General features: G+C 45.7%; 1 protein-coding gene and 1 long non-coding RNA gene across 2 annotated transcripts in view; both read right to left on the bottom strand.

Moving 5' to 3' along the window:
- The window catches only part of PGBD5 (piggyBac transposable element derived 5), an 87,593-nt gene extending 74,740 nt beyond the window's left edge, over positions 1-12,853 (bottom strand). The window contains exon 1 of the mRNA XM_032806401.2: positions 12,463-12,853. Coding sequence (XP_032662292.2) covers positions 12,463-12,841 — 379 coding nt within the window. The 5' untranslated portion in view covers positions 12,842-12,853. The remainder of the gene's footprint in view (positions 1-12,462) is intronic.
- The window catches only part of LOC142046593 (uncharacterized), a 782,351-nt gene that overhangs the window by 541,514 nt on the left and 227,976 nt on the right, over positions 1-12,861 (bottom strand). The gene's annotated exons all lie outside the window — the stretch shown is intronic.

Here is a 12,861-nt window from a genome sequence, read left to right as displayed (position 1 = left end):
ACAGCTTCAACAGGAGAGATTGAGAGTTATTTGCCCTAGAATGGCTTGATGGTTAGGGCATTCACTTAGGGGAGAGGGGAAGGAAAAGACCTATGTTCAGGTCTCTTCTCCAGAGTGGAGATTTAAACCTGGGTCTCTAATATCTCAGGCAAACACCCTAATCACTGGGCTAAAGGTATGGTTGAATAATGACTCCTCCTTCTCCACATGTTTTTCAGTTTGCTGAGTAGTTATCCAACTCTACTTGAAAAGTGATTTATTAAAAAAAAAATAGGAGGGAGGAAGTTTAAACAACTAAAATTAGAATTTTTTTAATGACTAAGGTTTTTCCCATCTAAACAGTGAAACTTGATGCCATGGACTGGAATCCTACTGTGCAAAGAGATTATAAATCAATAATTGCAATACAATTAGGTTTATCAGTGAAAAGCACTATGAAATCAGATTCCTGAGACTGTTTAACATACTCTACCTACAGGAATAACAAAATTATGAGGTAATTCTGTGCAGATGGTTTTAATTGCCACAATGACTTGATAATATAAATCTGATTATAGTCAACTCAGATTGTTTCAGGGATTCAGACAAAACTCCTGTTTCACCTAAAACCTATTGTCTGTTTTGGATGTGTCAGCCTTTTGATCTTCATGGTAACCGATGAATCCTTTGGTCAGTGGCAATGGCCCATCACTGAAACATCAACAGTAAAAATCCATTTCAGCACATCAAATCTGGGAGCTGCAGAAGTCTGATATATAGTATATAAAGGTAGATAAAATTCAGAAGTGATCCCAGCCAGATGGAGCATGTTTGTATAATTTTTGGTGGTGCCCAGAACAGGTTCAAGTCCCATCCCCCCACACCTGCCTTGTAAGCTGATATATATTTTTAAAAATAATGTAAAAATGTGATGGCTCGGGGGGGACTGGTAATGAGGGGTTTGGGGTGTGGGAGGGACTCAGGCAGAGGGTTAGGTTACAGGGGTGAAGGCTGTGGGGAGGAGCCGGGGATGAGGGATTCATGATGTATCAGAGGGCTCAGGGCTGGGGCAGAGGATTAGGGTGTGGGGGGATGACGGCTCTGGCTGGGGATGAGGGGTTTGGGGTGCAGGCAGGCTTCCCTGGGGATGGGGCCAGAGAGGACTCCCCCCCTTGCCAGCCTTCTCCCTGCCAGCAGCAGCGAGCTCTGGAGGAGGGGGCCCCCTGCAGCACACTCATCTCTCACCACTGTCACTGCACGTGCTCCTAGGGTCCCTCTCAGGTTTGGTTTTCACACCTCAACTGCTAGAACAGGGCCTCATCCTCCCTGACTGAACTAACCCCGTTATCTCTAGTTTGCTTGCTAGCATATATATACCTGCCCCTGGAAATTTCCACTACATTCATCTGACGAAGTGGGTATTCACCCACGAAAGCTCATGATCCAAAACGTCTGTTCGTCTATAAGGTGCCACAGGATTCTCTGCTGCTTGTATCTGCATCTGAAAAGTTCCATTTACATCACTGGGACTAAACACATTTTCAAAGCTCCACAGATGCTTTAAGTGTCCTGCTGAGTGTGGGCCCTAGTTTGCACAGCTGTTCATGGTCAGAAAGTCAGCCAGCACTTTTAAAAAATACAATGATGGTATTTGCTTTGACTTTCTGCAACAGTGAGCACCACAGGTAAACTCTAAAAGAGCTTCATAAATGTATGAGTAGGATAATTTTACAGGTTTGCTTCCAGTGACAGGGGGCTGTGTTCGTGACTCAAGAGATACCTTCTGACCCTACAACTTATGTTTCTAAAACTAATGCTTCAGCCAGTCACGTTTAGGGGTCAGGAAGGATTTCTACTCCTGCTCCCAGTGTACTTTGTTCCAGCCACATTCCTTTCTTTGAAACAGAGATGGAACACCAGACAGGGACGGACAGTACTCTGAGGCAATACACAAGTCTTTTTCAAATACTTGGCTGCTGTGTCTTGCTCACATGCTCAGAGTTATGCTGACTGTCATTTTCACAGGCAGGAAGGAATTTTTGCCCCAGGTCAGATTGGCAGGAACCTAGTGGGGTTTTTTTCTGTCTTCCTGTGCAGCACAAAGTGCAGGTTGCTTACTAGGATCATCTGAGTACACCTCACTAAATCAATTCCGTGCAACTGAAGGGGCCCCAGATATTGGTGCATCACAGTCCCTCCTACCGTTTGTCTGTGGCACATAATAGTTAAAACCGCATGAGGGCTGTAACATTTCTGCCTAATGCAGGTTACTGTGCACAGTAAAGGGTGGGGTTTAGCAGCCTGTGATATGCAGGATGTCAGACTAGATGATCAGGTGGTCCCTTTTGGCCCTGAACTCTCACTCAGAAATACACAAATCAATATTTCAAATTTATCTCTCTTTAATTTAATCTACTTGGTATCCATCTGCCTCTGTGCCCTATGCAATAGAGAGATCAATCCCTCTTACAACAGCTCGCTAAGTCTCGTCTGCTTTTGCTTCACAAGAAACGTCGTAACAATCTTTTATACCAAATCTTTCTGTTCAACGCACAACTTTTTTTCTTCCCCCAAGCAAGGTCATATACAGTATTCTGTGCTTCAACATCTCTCGTGTATTCCTATCTGACATGATTTTCCGTCCCCACAGAGTGCCTCAGTGAACTACATCTAGGGTTGAAAGGGATAAGTTGCACATGATCTACAGAGCTTATACAATCCCCTTCTGCAGTACAAACCGTCTAAAGAGCTGAAAGAATTCACTTTCCCTATCTGAGATCCTTACCTTACCAAATTGCCCCAAATTTCCTGGTGCCCCATGCAGCTGTGTGCTGCTCCAGTTGCCAGCCCGATTCCCCAGCTGGCTGAGCCAGCCAGGAAAGCTGCCCCCACCCCTGCTCTGCCCCCCTCTTCCCACTCCTGCTCTGCCCCAGCCCCGCCCTCACTCCATCATTTTCCCTGAGCTACGTCCCAGGGGACTGCAGCAGGGGTTGGGCCCAACCCCGTACTCAGGTGGCGGCGGGAAGTGGAGTGACCCAGCCTGCTCTGCCGGCTCCCAGCCACACCACCAGCGAGTGCTGGGGAGCTGTTCCCCTCTGCCCCTCAAGTCCCAAGGCTAGGAGCCAGGGGAGCAGAGTGGAGCGGGCTGGGGCCAGGTCACTCTACTTCCCACCACCTCATCAGTGCAGGGTCAGGCCTGCCCTGCAATCACCAGGTGACAGGAAGTTAAGCAACCCGGCCCCAACCCGCTCCTCTCTGTCGGCTCATGCTATGGGGCAGTTTCTGCCCTGTCCCCCACAGACCTTGGGTGCTCACACACCCCTGTGGAGGCCTGGGGACACCAGTCCCCCCACGGGGGTGGGGGGCGCTGCATAGGACATCAATGTCTGGGGATGGCCCTGCTGAGATCGCATTTTCTATCCTGTCAGGAGCTCTCCTGCTGTGCCTCTACATTAAGAGTATTGCACATTGATTAGAAATTGTGCGAGTCCTCTTCTGATTGGCCTGAAAACATCAAGTGTGTTTGAGAGGTTCTTTACATGAATGAAGATCAGCTCTATAGTGTACTACTCATCCCTCCAGTTCTGGTCTAGAGTCATCTCCTGCTCCTTCTCTGATTTTCAAACCACAGCATCTTTTCCACTTGTCTTCAGGGTATAGCCTGCACAAGCAATTCCTAGGCCACAGGGTTGCCCAAAGTATATTTGGCTGCTCTCTCGCCATTCCTCCCCCTGTAGCTACAAACTGATCAGCTACAGCTTATTACTGGTGAATGAAAGCAATTTCTATTCAACTATCAAATAAGATACAGGAGTGAACATAGTTTTGCGACATTAAATCAATACAAATCATGTGAAATTCTATGCCACATCTGAGGAAGGAGATGTGGAAGGCCAGGAGTTGGAAGAATGCTTCAATTAATACACTATTAACATGTGCCTGCCATTTTCCTGGTCTTCTCCTTAGGAAGCTGCCAGAGACACCACTACTGTCAAAGATATGTTAAGCAGCTATCTTAAGCTTGTTCCCCTCCCACTCACAGGGATACACTGTATAACCGGGCAGGTCATGTTGGGTGAGGGGAGAGAAAGGGGATCTTATACCCTGTCCTTTAAGAAATATGAAATGGGAATGATAGATTTGTCTCAGCAAGGATGCTCTCCCTGAGAAGAATGCCGTGCCACGAGAAAGTAAAATGATAGATGAATGGGAGAACTATTATTTGATTTGTCCTTGCACCTACCTTGGAGCACAGCTGTTCTCTATTTTAATGTGTTCTGCTTTGACAATGCTAAAAGAGGCACAAGTTAACCAAAGAAGAAATAGAATATAAGAGTACAATGGAACATCTTTATTAGTTGGCTTTGATGCCCTGTGCCAAGGGTCCCTAACAATATTTCAGCAATCACCACATACTCACTGGTTTCTGAATGCAGGAAGGACAGACATTACAACGGGTCTTCTTGGGGAATCCGTTTATACCCATTGTTAACATTCCTTTGAGGTGTGCATCACGCTTCTCTACTGGGGAGTCTATATTTGTGCAGGATTCATTGTGTTCCTACTAAATTTGGTGGGATGTTGAGCATGGAAGGAAAAGTTTCAACTGAGTGAAGCCTCCAGCTTCTTTCAATTCTGTGCCACCTAGGCAAGTACTTTCTGTGAGCTAAGTCTATACAGACTAACTAAGCTAATCAGTGATTAGTAGCCTCATTAGTCTCAGCAGAGAGCTGAATGGACATGGAAAGACCACTCTCTCACACCACAAGGTGGTCCCTGCAGTTCAAGTTTGAGGCACATTGACAGGGCATTGCTGTTTCTTATACTGTTCCTGTATTGTGCAGAGAGGACCGAACTTCCCAGAGCTGCTCACTCACTGCCTTTAAACGACCACTTCATTACCTTTAAAAGTAGATGGGGGAGGGGAGATCATTTGGTCACATGCAAGAAATCAGTCTGGGAGGAAACATACTTCTCCTATGCAAAAGGCTACAGATATATTGTGAAGAAGAGCCCTTAATCTGCAGTGTTTACTGACTTTTGCATATTAAAAACAAAGTACGAATGCTTGTCATTTTAAGAGCAGAAAATCTGGTTCTCCTACCCAGTTTAAGTAATGAGCATTTCGCTGCTGAACTTGAACATGAATAATGCAAAGTGGGGGAAAGGAAAGGATAGTTAAATTGCATTACATTTTAAGATCTGCAAGGTTGTCTTGCACTGAAATCAACACTATTAGCAATGATGGATGGAGAGAAATTTGCTTTAGGCCCAATAAAGCCTTCAGAAACACATGTTTGGATCTGAACCTTTGCTAAATAAAGATGTGGATTATGCTAAACAAAAACTTTTAGATCATCCTACAGACATTTCCTCTGATATCTCAACAGATGCATTCACCATCATTCTGCAGTTCTGAGTCCTATTACTGTATTATTTATTATATAACACACCCAGGAAAATATTGTAGAATTTATTCAAAGGAGAATGCAAAATTATTGCCTATAACTATTCTACACTCTGAAGTAATTTTAGGGTTCATAAGTTAAATAGGCCAATTTCTCTGATGGCATAAATAGGCAAAACACCACCGAAGTCTGGGAAGTTGCGCCCACATTCACAACCAGAGAGCTATTTAGGCCACATTCTACAGCACAATCTGGCACAGATGAATAAGTGATGCTCAAATATTTTTCCACCTCCTGCAGTGTACCTTTCCTGCTGTTCTTGTACTGGACCTTTCTTTAGTGACTTTGCATCACCCAGAATTCCAGATTCTTTCCAGGATTCAGAGCAGTTTCCCTCCTTATTACAAGTCTTTATGGATATGCTGCATCCTACCTCGAGGGGTCTCTCCCTACTCCCACCCTGCTCCTCTAGCACTGGCTTCTTCTGCCATTCCATGTGATCTCACTATCTCTTTGACTCTCCTCCCTTCTGCACAATCTTCCTGTATCTCTCTGCTTAGCAAAGATTCTATTCTTTGAAATCTCAACTAAAAGCCCTTTTCTTTTCTCGTTCAGCTACATCTCATCATTCCCTCTTCAGTTACTATTTAATTCCTGTAAAACACATTGGTATACAGCATGTATGAATGACTCCATACTAACTAAATATGTTGTATTATGAGGTTCACTGGAGACTAGATGGAGGGAGCTAAACACACTTTCCTTATTCTTATTTCAAAGAAACCAAATTCATTTTCTTTATTTGTATAATAGCAGTGCCAAGAGGAAGCAAGGAAGACTGAAGCCCTATTGTACGAGGCACTATGCAAACATAAAAAGAGACAGCCCTCACCTTGAAAAACTTAACATCGTCTAACCTTCATCCATCCAACTGGAAGTTGGTTCATTAACCATCTACACAGATGCATCTCTCCCCCGCCTCAGCTAACCCAACTTCAGCAAACATTCGTCAGTAAAGTTAAGAATGAAAACTAAGTTTAATGATTGCATAATCAAGGAGACAGATTGCACATCTCAGATGTGCAAAGTCAGCATTTATATTGCTGCTCTGAATAATTTAATTTGAGAAGTGGACGCGGCCCAATGTAATATATTTAAAATGGAGTAAAGCTGCTTTAATGCACACCTATAAATAATCCTTTTCATAGTAGTTTTTTTTTGCTGTCTATTGGTGAACTAACAGAAATACTGAAATGAGAATTATTTAAAGTAAAATCTCTAATGCTTACCAGTGTGTTTTTTCAGCAGTGAGCTGCAGATGCAACTAATATTTAACTGGCTAGCTCCCAAAAGATGTGACCAGTTCACTGCATTAATCAAAAGCTATCCTTTGCTTCCTGACATGCATATTTAGATTGTGCTATGCTGCTACATGAAATCCTGATTTTCATCTACCCAGCAAAAGTGATCTTCTACATACAGAGGTCAAGTCACATCTGACAACCTCCTTGCGAGAAATGAATGTTTTCTATAATCTAGCTTTTAGAAAATGTTCCCCCCCCCCCCCATCACCATAAATGTAGGTTAAAGAAGACTATTTAAAGTTTGTTTAAATCTCTTCAAGGTCATTAGAAAAGTCTGAGTCAACAGGACTGCTGCCTAGCAGTTCTCTCTTCTACCTGAATGTGTTCTCCAAAGATTGTAGGGCATAACACACGTTAGAAGAGTGCCTTCAAAAGCAAAAGTCCATGCAAAACCAGAGTTGTGCACTATAAACCATATACTTTGTGTGTGTGTCTACTGGGGGGAGGGGGAAAGAGGTGTCAATCTATATTTTCAATAGGGAAAATCTCTAGCATCTCATTTTACTAACATCTTTGGGCACATGCATATGGGTCTATCTTATGAGGAGAACAAGAGTGTGCAGAGGCACGGAGGAGAAGAAAGGCTAGCACTGACGGCAACTAATTTCTTTTTTTGAACAGGACCAGTCCTATTCAACATATTCATAAATGGTCTGGAGAAAAGGATAAACCATGAGGTGACAAAATTTGCAGATGATACAAAACTACTCAAGATAGTTAAGTCCCACGCAGACTGCGAAGAGCTATAAAAGGATCTCTCAAATAGGTGACTTGGCAACAAAATGGAAGATGAAATTCAATGTTGATATATGCAAAGTAATGCACATTGGAAAACATAATTCCAACTATACATACAAAACAATGGGGTTCAAATTAGCTGTCAAGAAAGATCTTGGCATCATTGTATATAGTCCTCTGAAAATATGCACTCAATGTGCAGCGGCAGTTAAAAAGCAAACAGAATGTTAGGCATCATTAAGAAAGGGACAGATAAAATAAGACAGAAAATATCATGTTGCCTCTATATAAACCCATGGTACAACCACATCTTGAATACTGCACACAGATGTGGTCGTTTCATCTCAAAAAAAGATACATTGGAATTGGAAGAGGTTCAGAAAAGGGCAACAAAAATTATTAGGGGTATGGAACGGCTTCCACACCACCTCCACCTCGACTCCCCACAACCCAGACAGACTGGGTTGTGGGGAGTACAAACAAAAATTATAACTCAAAGGGGGAGGGGGAGGCTCAGCGCAGAAAGTTTGAAAATAGCTCAGGGTGCAAGCAGACAGGCAGCTAGGGGCTGTGTGCAGGCAGGGGGTAGCACAGGGTGTAGGCAGGGGTTAACCAGGACTGTGTACAGGTGGGGTGGTAGCTCAGGGTGCAGGGAGGAGAGCAGCTGGGGCTATGTGCAGGCGGGGTGGTAGCTCAGGGTGCAGGTAGCTAGGGGCTGTGTGCCGGGAGGGCGCCCCTGCAGTCCCTGCTCCAGGAGCGCTCTGCCAGCCATGGAGCTGGGTCCCCCTTCCCTGGTGGCTCTTACTGGCTGCATGAGCTAAAGGGGCTGGGAGCTGAGGAGCAGGTTCAACCCCAGACACCATCACCGGCTGCCTGCTCCATGGCACCAGCCAGAGCAGCATCTGCTCCACGCTGCCCAGCTCCAGCTTCCCACCTCTAACCTGGCCAAGTCACAGGGAGAGAAGGACATGGAGTGTGTGGAGCTGCCCCTTGCCCTGACTACCCTGCTCTTGCACTGTAGTTTGGGGGGAAACAATGCCCCCTATGCCTCCGAACTCTGCCCACGGGCTCAGGGTTTCTGCCCCACCATGGGGAGCACCAGGGCTCAGGGCCTTGGGATTCAGCCCAACCACTCACAGCTTTAGTCCCATGTGGGGCGCCAGGAATCAGGGCTTCAGCCCCACAGCTCCTGGCTTCAGCCCATGGGGGGCACTGGGTTTCAGCCACAGGAGTCTCGTGGGCCCCCTGAAAGGGCTTGCAGACCCCCAGGGGGCTGCAGAACACTGGTTGAGAACCACTGATCCAGTAGATCTAGTGTACTTGTACTTTCAGAAAGCCTTTGACAAGGTCTCTCACCAAAGGCTCTTAAATGAACAAAATAGACAGTCATGGGCAGTCTCGTGGATCAGTCTCTGCTTAAAAGATATGAAACAAAGGGTAAGAATAAAGGATCAGTTTTCACAGCAGAGAGAGGTAAATAGCAAGATCCCACAAGGATCTGTACTGGGACCAGTGCTGATCAACATATTCATAAATGATCTGGAAAAGAGGTAAACAGGGAGCTGACAAAGTCTGCAGATGATACAAAATTACTCAATATAGTTAAATCCAAAGCTGACTGTGAAGAGTTGCAAAGGGATCTCACAAAACTGGGTGACTGGGCAAGAAAGTGGCAGATGAAATTCACTGTTGATAAATTCAAAGTAATGCACATTGAAAAACATAATTCCAACTATACATACAAAATGATGGGTCCAGATTAGCTGTTACCACTCAAGAAAGATCTTGGGGTAATTGTGGATAGTTCTCTGAAAACATCCACTCCATGTGCAGCAGCAGTCAAAAAAAGCTAACAATGCTAGGAACCGTTAGGAAAGGAATAGATAATAAGGCAATAAATATCATAATGCCACTACATAAATCCATGGTACGCCCATTGCACACAATTCTTGTCACTCCATCTCAAAAAAGATACGTCAGAATTGGAAAAAAATACAGAGAATGGCAACAAAAATTGTTAGGAGTATGGAACAGCTTCCATATGAGGAGAGGTTAAAAAGGCTGGGACTGCTCAGCTTGGTAAAGAGATGACTGGATAGAGGCCGGGGGAGGGGGGTATGATAAAGTTATATAAAATCATGAATGGCATGGAGACAGTGATAGAAGTGTTATTTACCCTTCCACATAACATGAGAATCAAGGTTCACCCAATGAAATTTAATAGGCAGCAGATTTAAACAAACATAAGGAAGCACTTCTTCACACTACACAGTCAACCTGTGGAACTCATTACCAAGGGATGTTGTGAAGGTCAAAAGTATAACTGGGTTCAAAAGAGAATTAGATGAGTTCCTGGAGGATAGGTCCACCAATGGCTATTAGCCAAGATGGTCAGGGACACAACCCCATGCTCTGGGTGTCCCTAAACCTCTGACTCCCAAAAGCTGGGTCTGGATGACAGTGCCCTGTTTTGTTCATTGCCTCTGAAGTATCTGGCACCAGCCATTGTTGGAAGACAGGATACTGGACTAGATGGACCATTGGTCTGGCCCAGTATGGACATTCTTATGTTCTTATTCGACCAAGTTTTGCCAAAGCTAATCACTATTATAGATACTGTATGCAGTTCATGCCACAAACAGAGTAAGAAGCAGCAGAAATCTCTCTCAAATCTACTGTTAGGTGGAAGCAGACTCTGTATTACCAATTCTCCTTGCTCCAAAGACTTCTGTGATCACTTCTGTCTCCCAAAAATCAAACTCCTTCAATTCTAAGGAAATCTGAACTCATGAGCTAATAGGTCATCATCTTAATTTTCTTTTTTTTTTTTCCAAAGAAGCAATAAAAATGTCAATCCCATCTCTATATTAAATGCATATCATGGCTTTAAAGTTACACAAATGTACATACTAGCAAAGGCAAAGAAATTAAATGGTAAGTTACTTCATCCTTAACTCCATAAAAAATATGGTCCAAATTGTGTCCTCAGATATGCTTGAGAATTACAGGAATCCAGGATATCCACTAGCATTCGCTTTAAAGATGCACAAGAGTTTTATATTAGTACATGCTGTTAAATATTTTACAGCGATTAGACAGGCTGCTGCTCCCCTTTCTTGCTTTTGTTAGTAACATGTCAGTCAAACACAATGTTATTGCAATATAGTATTTGGAGCTTAACTTTGTTTAGGATTCTTTTTACATTAGCTTAAAAAAATTACTTCCTCTAGCTCCGTTTTAATTCACACTGTGGTACAGGGATGTTTGTTGAAGTGCCCTTTTTCCCTTGAGTCTTCATTTATTTATTTGATATTTATAGACTTTTCTCTGCTACCTCTCATCAACATTAATGAATTAAGCCTGACAATCAAGAATTAGAAACAGTGGGGTTGGGCTAGCAAATATAAAATTGGACAAGCTGCTAGTAGTTGAGTAATGCAACATCTCAGAATACTATATATTACAGGTTTATTTGTGAGCTTTACTTGATTGCTGTATTTTTCACATTCTGCACGTTCTCTTTACATGACTTTTCCTTGCTACATACACAACATAATCATTAATACCGTGGACCGATGTTGGAATGGTTCCCTATAAACCACTATAACATGACATCTCACACAGATCATTCTATTAAAATCTCCATACCATGCACTGCCATAATACATCAGATCACTTCAGTGAGCTCTCAGCATTTACTTTCTTAAAGACCTGTGTGGTGGTGGATAGAGCTGAGGATGGCTTTGTGGTAAGGACAAGAGTTAGGGAGCTGAGTTCTATTCCCAGGGCTGCCACAGACTTCTTGTGTGATCTGGAGCAAGTCACTTAATCATTCTGGTCCACAGCTTCTCCCATCTGTAAAGTGGGTATAATAATATTCCCTATATCATAGGCCATGTACATGTTAGGACACACAGGCTGAGCAGGATTTCCAGCTTCCAACTCCAGCAAAGCAGCAGAGATTCCCAAGGGCACATTGTATAACCTGCCCTGTTGTTCTGAGGATCACAAAATTATCAGGGGAGAAGAAAAACGGACAAAGTGTTCATGATCAATCACATGCTGCCCTCCCTGGGTCTTGTTAGACACCATTGCATTTAAGTCAGGCAATTATCCAGTTGGTACATAAATACAAGCCACGCTTCATAATAACTAAGGAATGAGAAAAGCCAGTACGCTGAAAGAGGGAAGCTATTCTTTATCATAATAAAATCAAATAAAGCCTTCAGCCGGTGCACAGGAGAGATATTTATATACTCTGTCTGTCCTGAAAGGCAAGGATTGAACAGCCAGCCCTACCCTGCTGCTGCTCTTGGGCAGATGAGCCGAGCTCTCACTCTTCCCGAGAAGGGGCTGTTCTCTCCCTAGCGACTAACATGCTCACTAGCATCCGCCCTAGGAGCTATTTGTTTAACGAGGCCAGAGCGCAGTCAGGTGGCAGGGGTCAGCACACAGACGGATCGCACTCTCTCAAACTAACCCCGCAGAGCCGGGGGTTTCGGGCGCCAGGCCAGGGACGAGCAAACCAGCCTGTTTCTCCCGTACGCTGCTAAGCCTGTTACCCCGCCCGCTAGTTATAGTTGCTGGTCGGGACATCTGGGGCCAAGCGCGGAGCACTGATCGCGGAGGAGCTGAGCGACCGGGGCTCTCTTGCAAGCAGCCACCCTGAAACGAGAGCTGCCACCTGCCCTGCCTCTGACCAAACTGCAGAAGTGCCCCGCGGCTGCACCCGCCCTCCAGCCTCAGGCCCTGGCTGCAGCCCCCACACTAACCTTCCCGCCGGAGCAGAGACTTTCCCTGCGCCTCTCGCTTGCCGGCCGGGGCCGCCCCTTGAGCATTACCCGCAAAGCCCGGTCTCTCGGCTCCCTGCCCTCCCCGCATGCAGCAGCCCAGGCACCCCACCCGCAGCCGGCGGGGCGAGGGATGGGGCGCCCCACTGCAGGCACCACCCCGCTCCCCAGCCCGCCTGTTACCGAAGCTATCCTTGAAGTCTGGGGGTGGGGCGTCTCGCAGGGTCGAGGTCCAGCCCTCCTCCTCCTCCTCCGTGTGGCCCGGGCTGCCGCCGCCGGAAACCTGCTGCCGCTCCGCTCCCACCGCCCTGGGGACACGGCGCCCCCTGCCCCGGGGGCCGGGCCCCTCCGTAGCCGCGAGCTGCTCCTCGTCCTCGTCCTGGGAGGAGGCAGAGCGGGAATCGGCCGAGGTGCTGTAGAAGGGGTTCCCGCTGCTGTCCTGGCCCGACTCCCCGAACACGTCGTCCGAGATCTGCAGGCTTTCGTAGCGGGAGCGGGCCGCCTCCAGCAGGGACAGCGCCTTCCGCCGCGGCCCGCCGCCACCGCCGCCCTCCGCCATCATCCCCGCCGCCGCCGACAGCA

This window comes from Chelonoidis abingdonii, chromosome 3 (genome assembly GCF_003597395.2).
Source record: "Chelonoidis abingdonii isolate Lonesome George chromosome 3, CheloAbing_2.0, whole genome shotgun sequence".
NCBI classification, from domain to species: domain Eukaryota; kingdom Metazoa; phylum Chordata; order Testudines; family Testudinidae; genus Chelonoidis; species Chelonoidis abingdonii.
The sequence above is the reverse complement of the archived record's forward strand: the minus strand, read 5'-3'. Positions and strand labels throughout refer to the sequence as shown.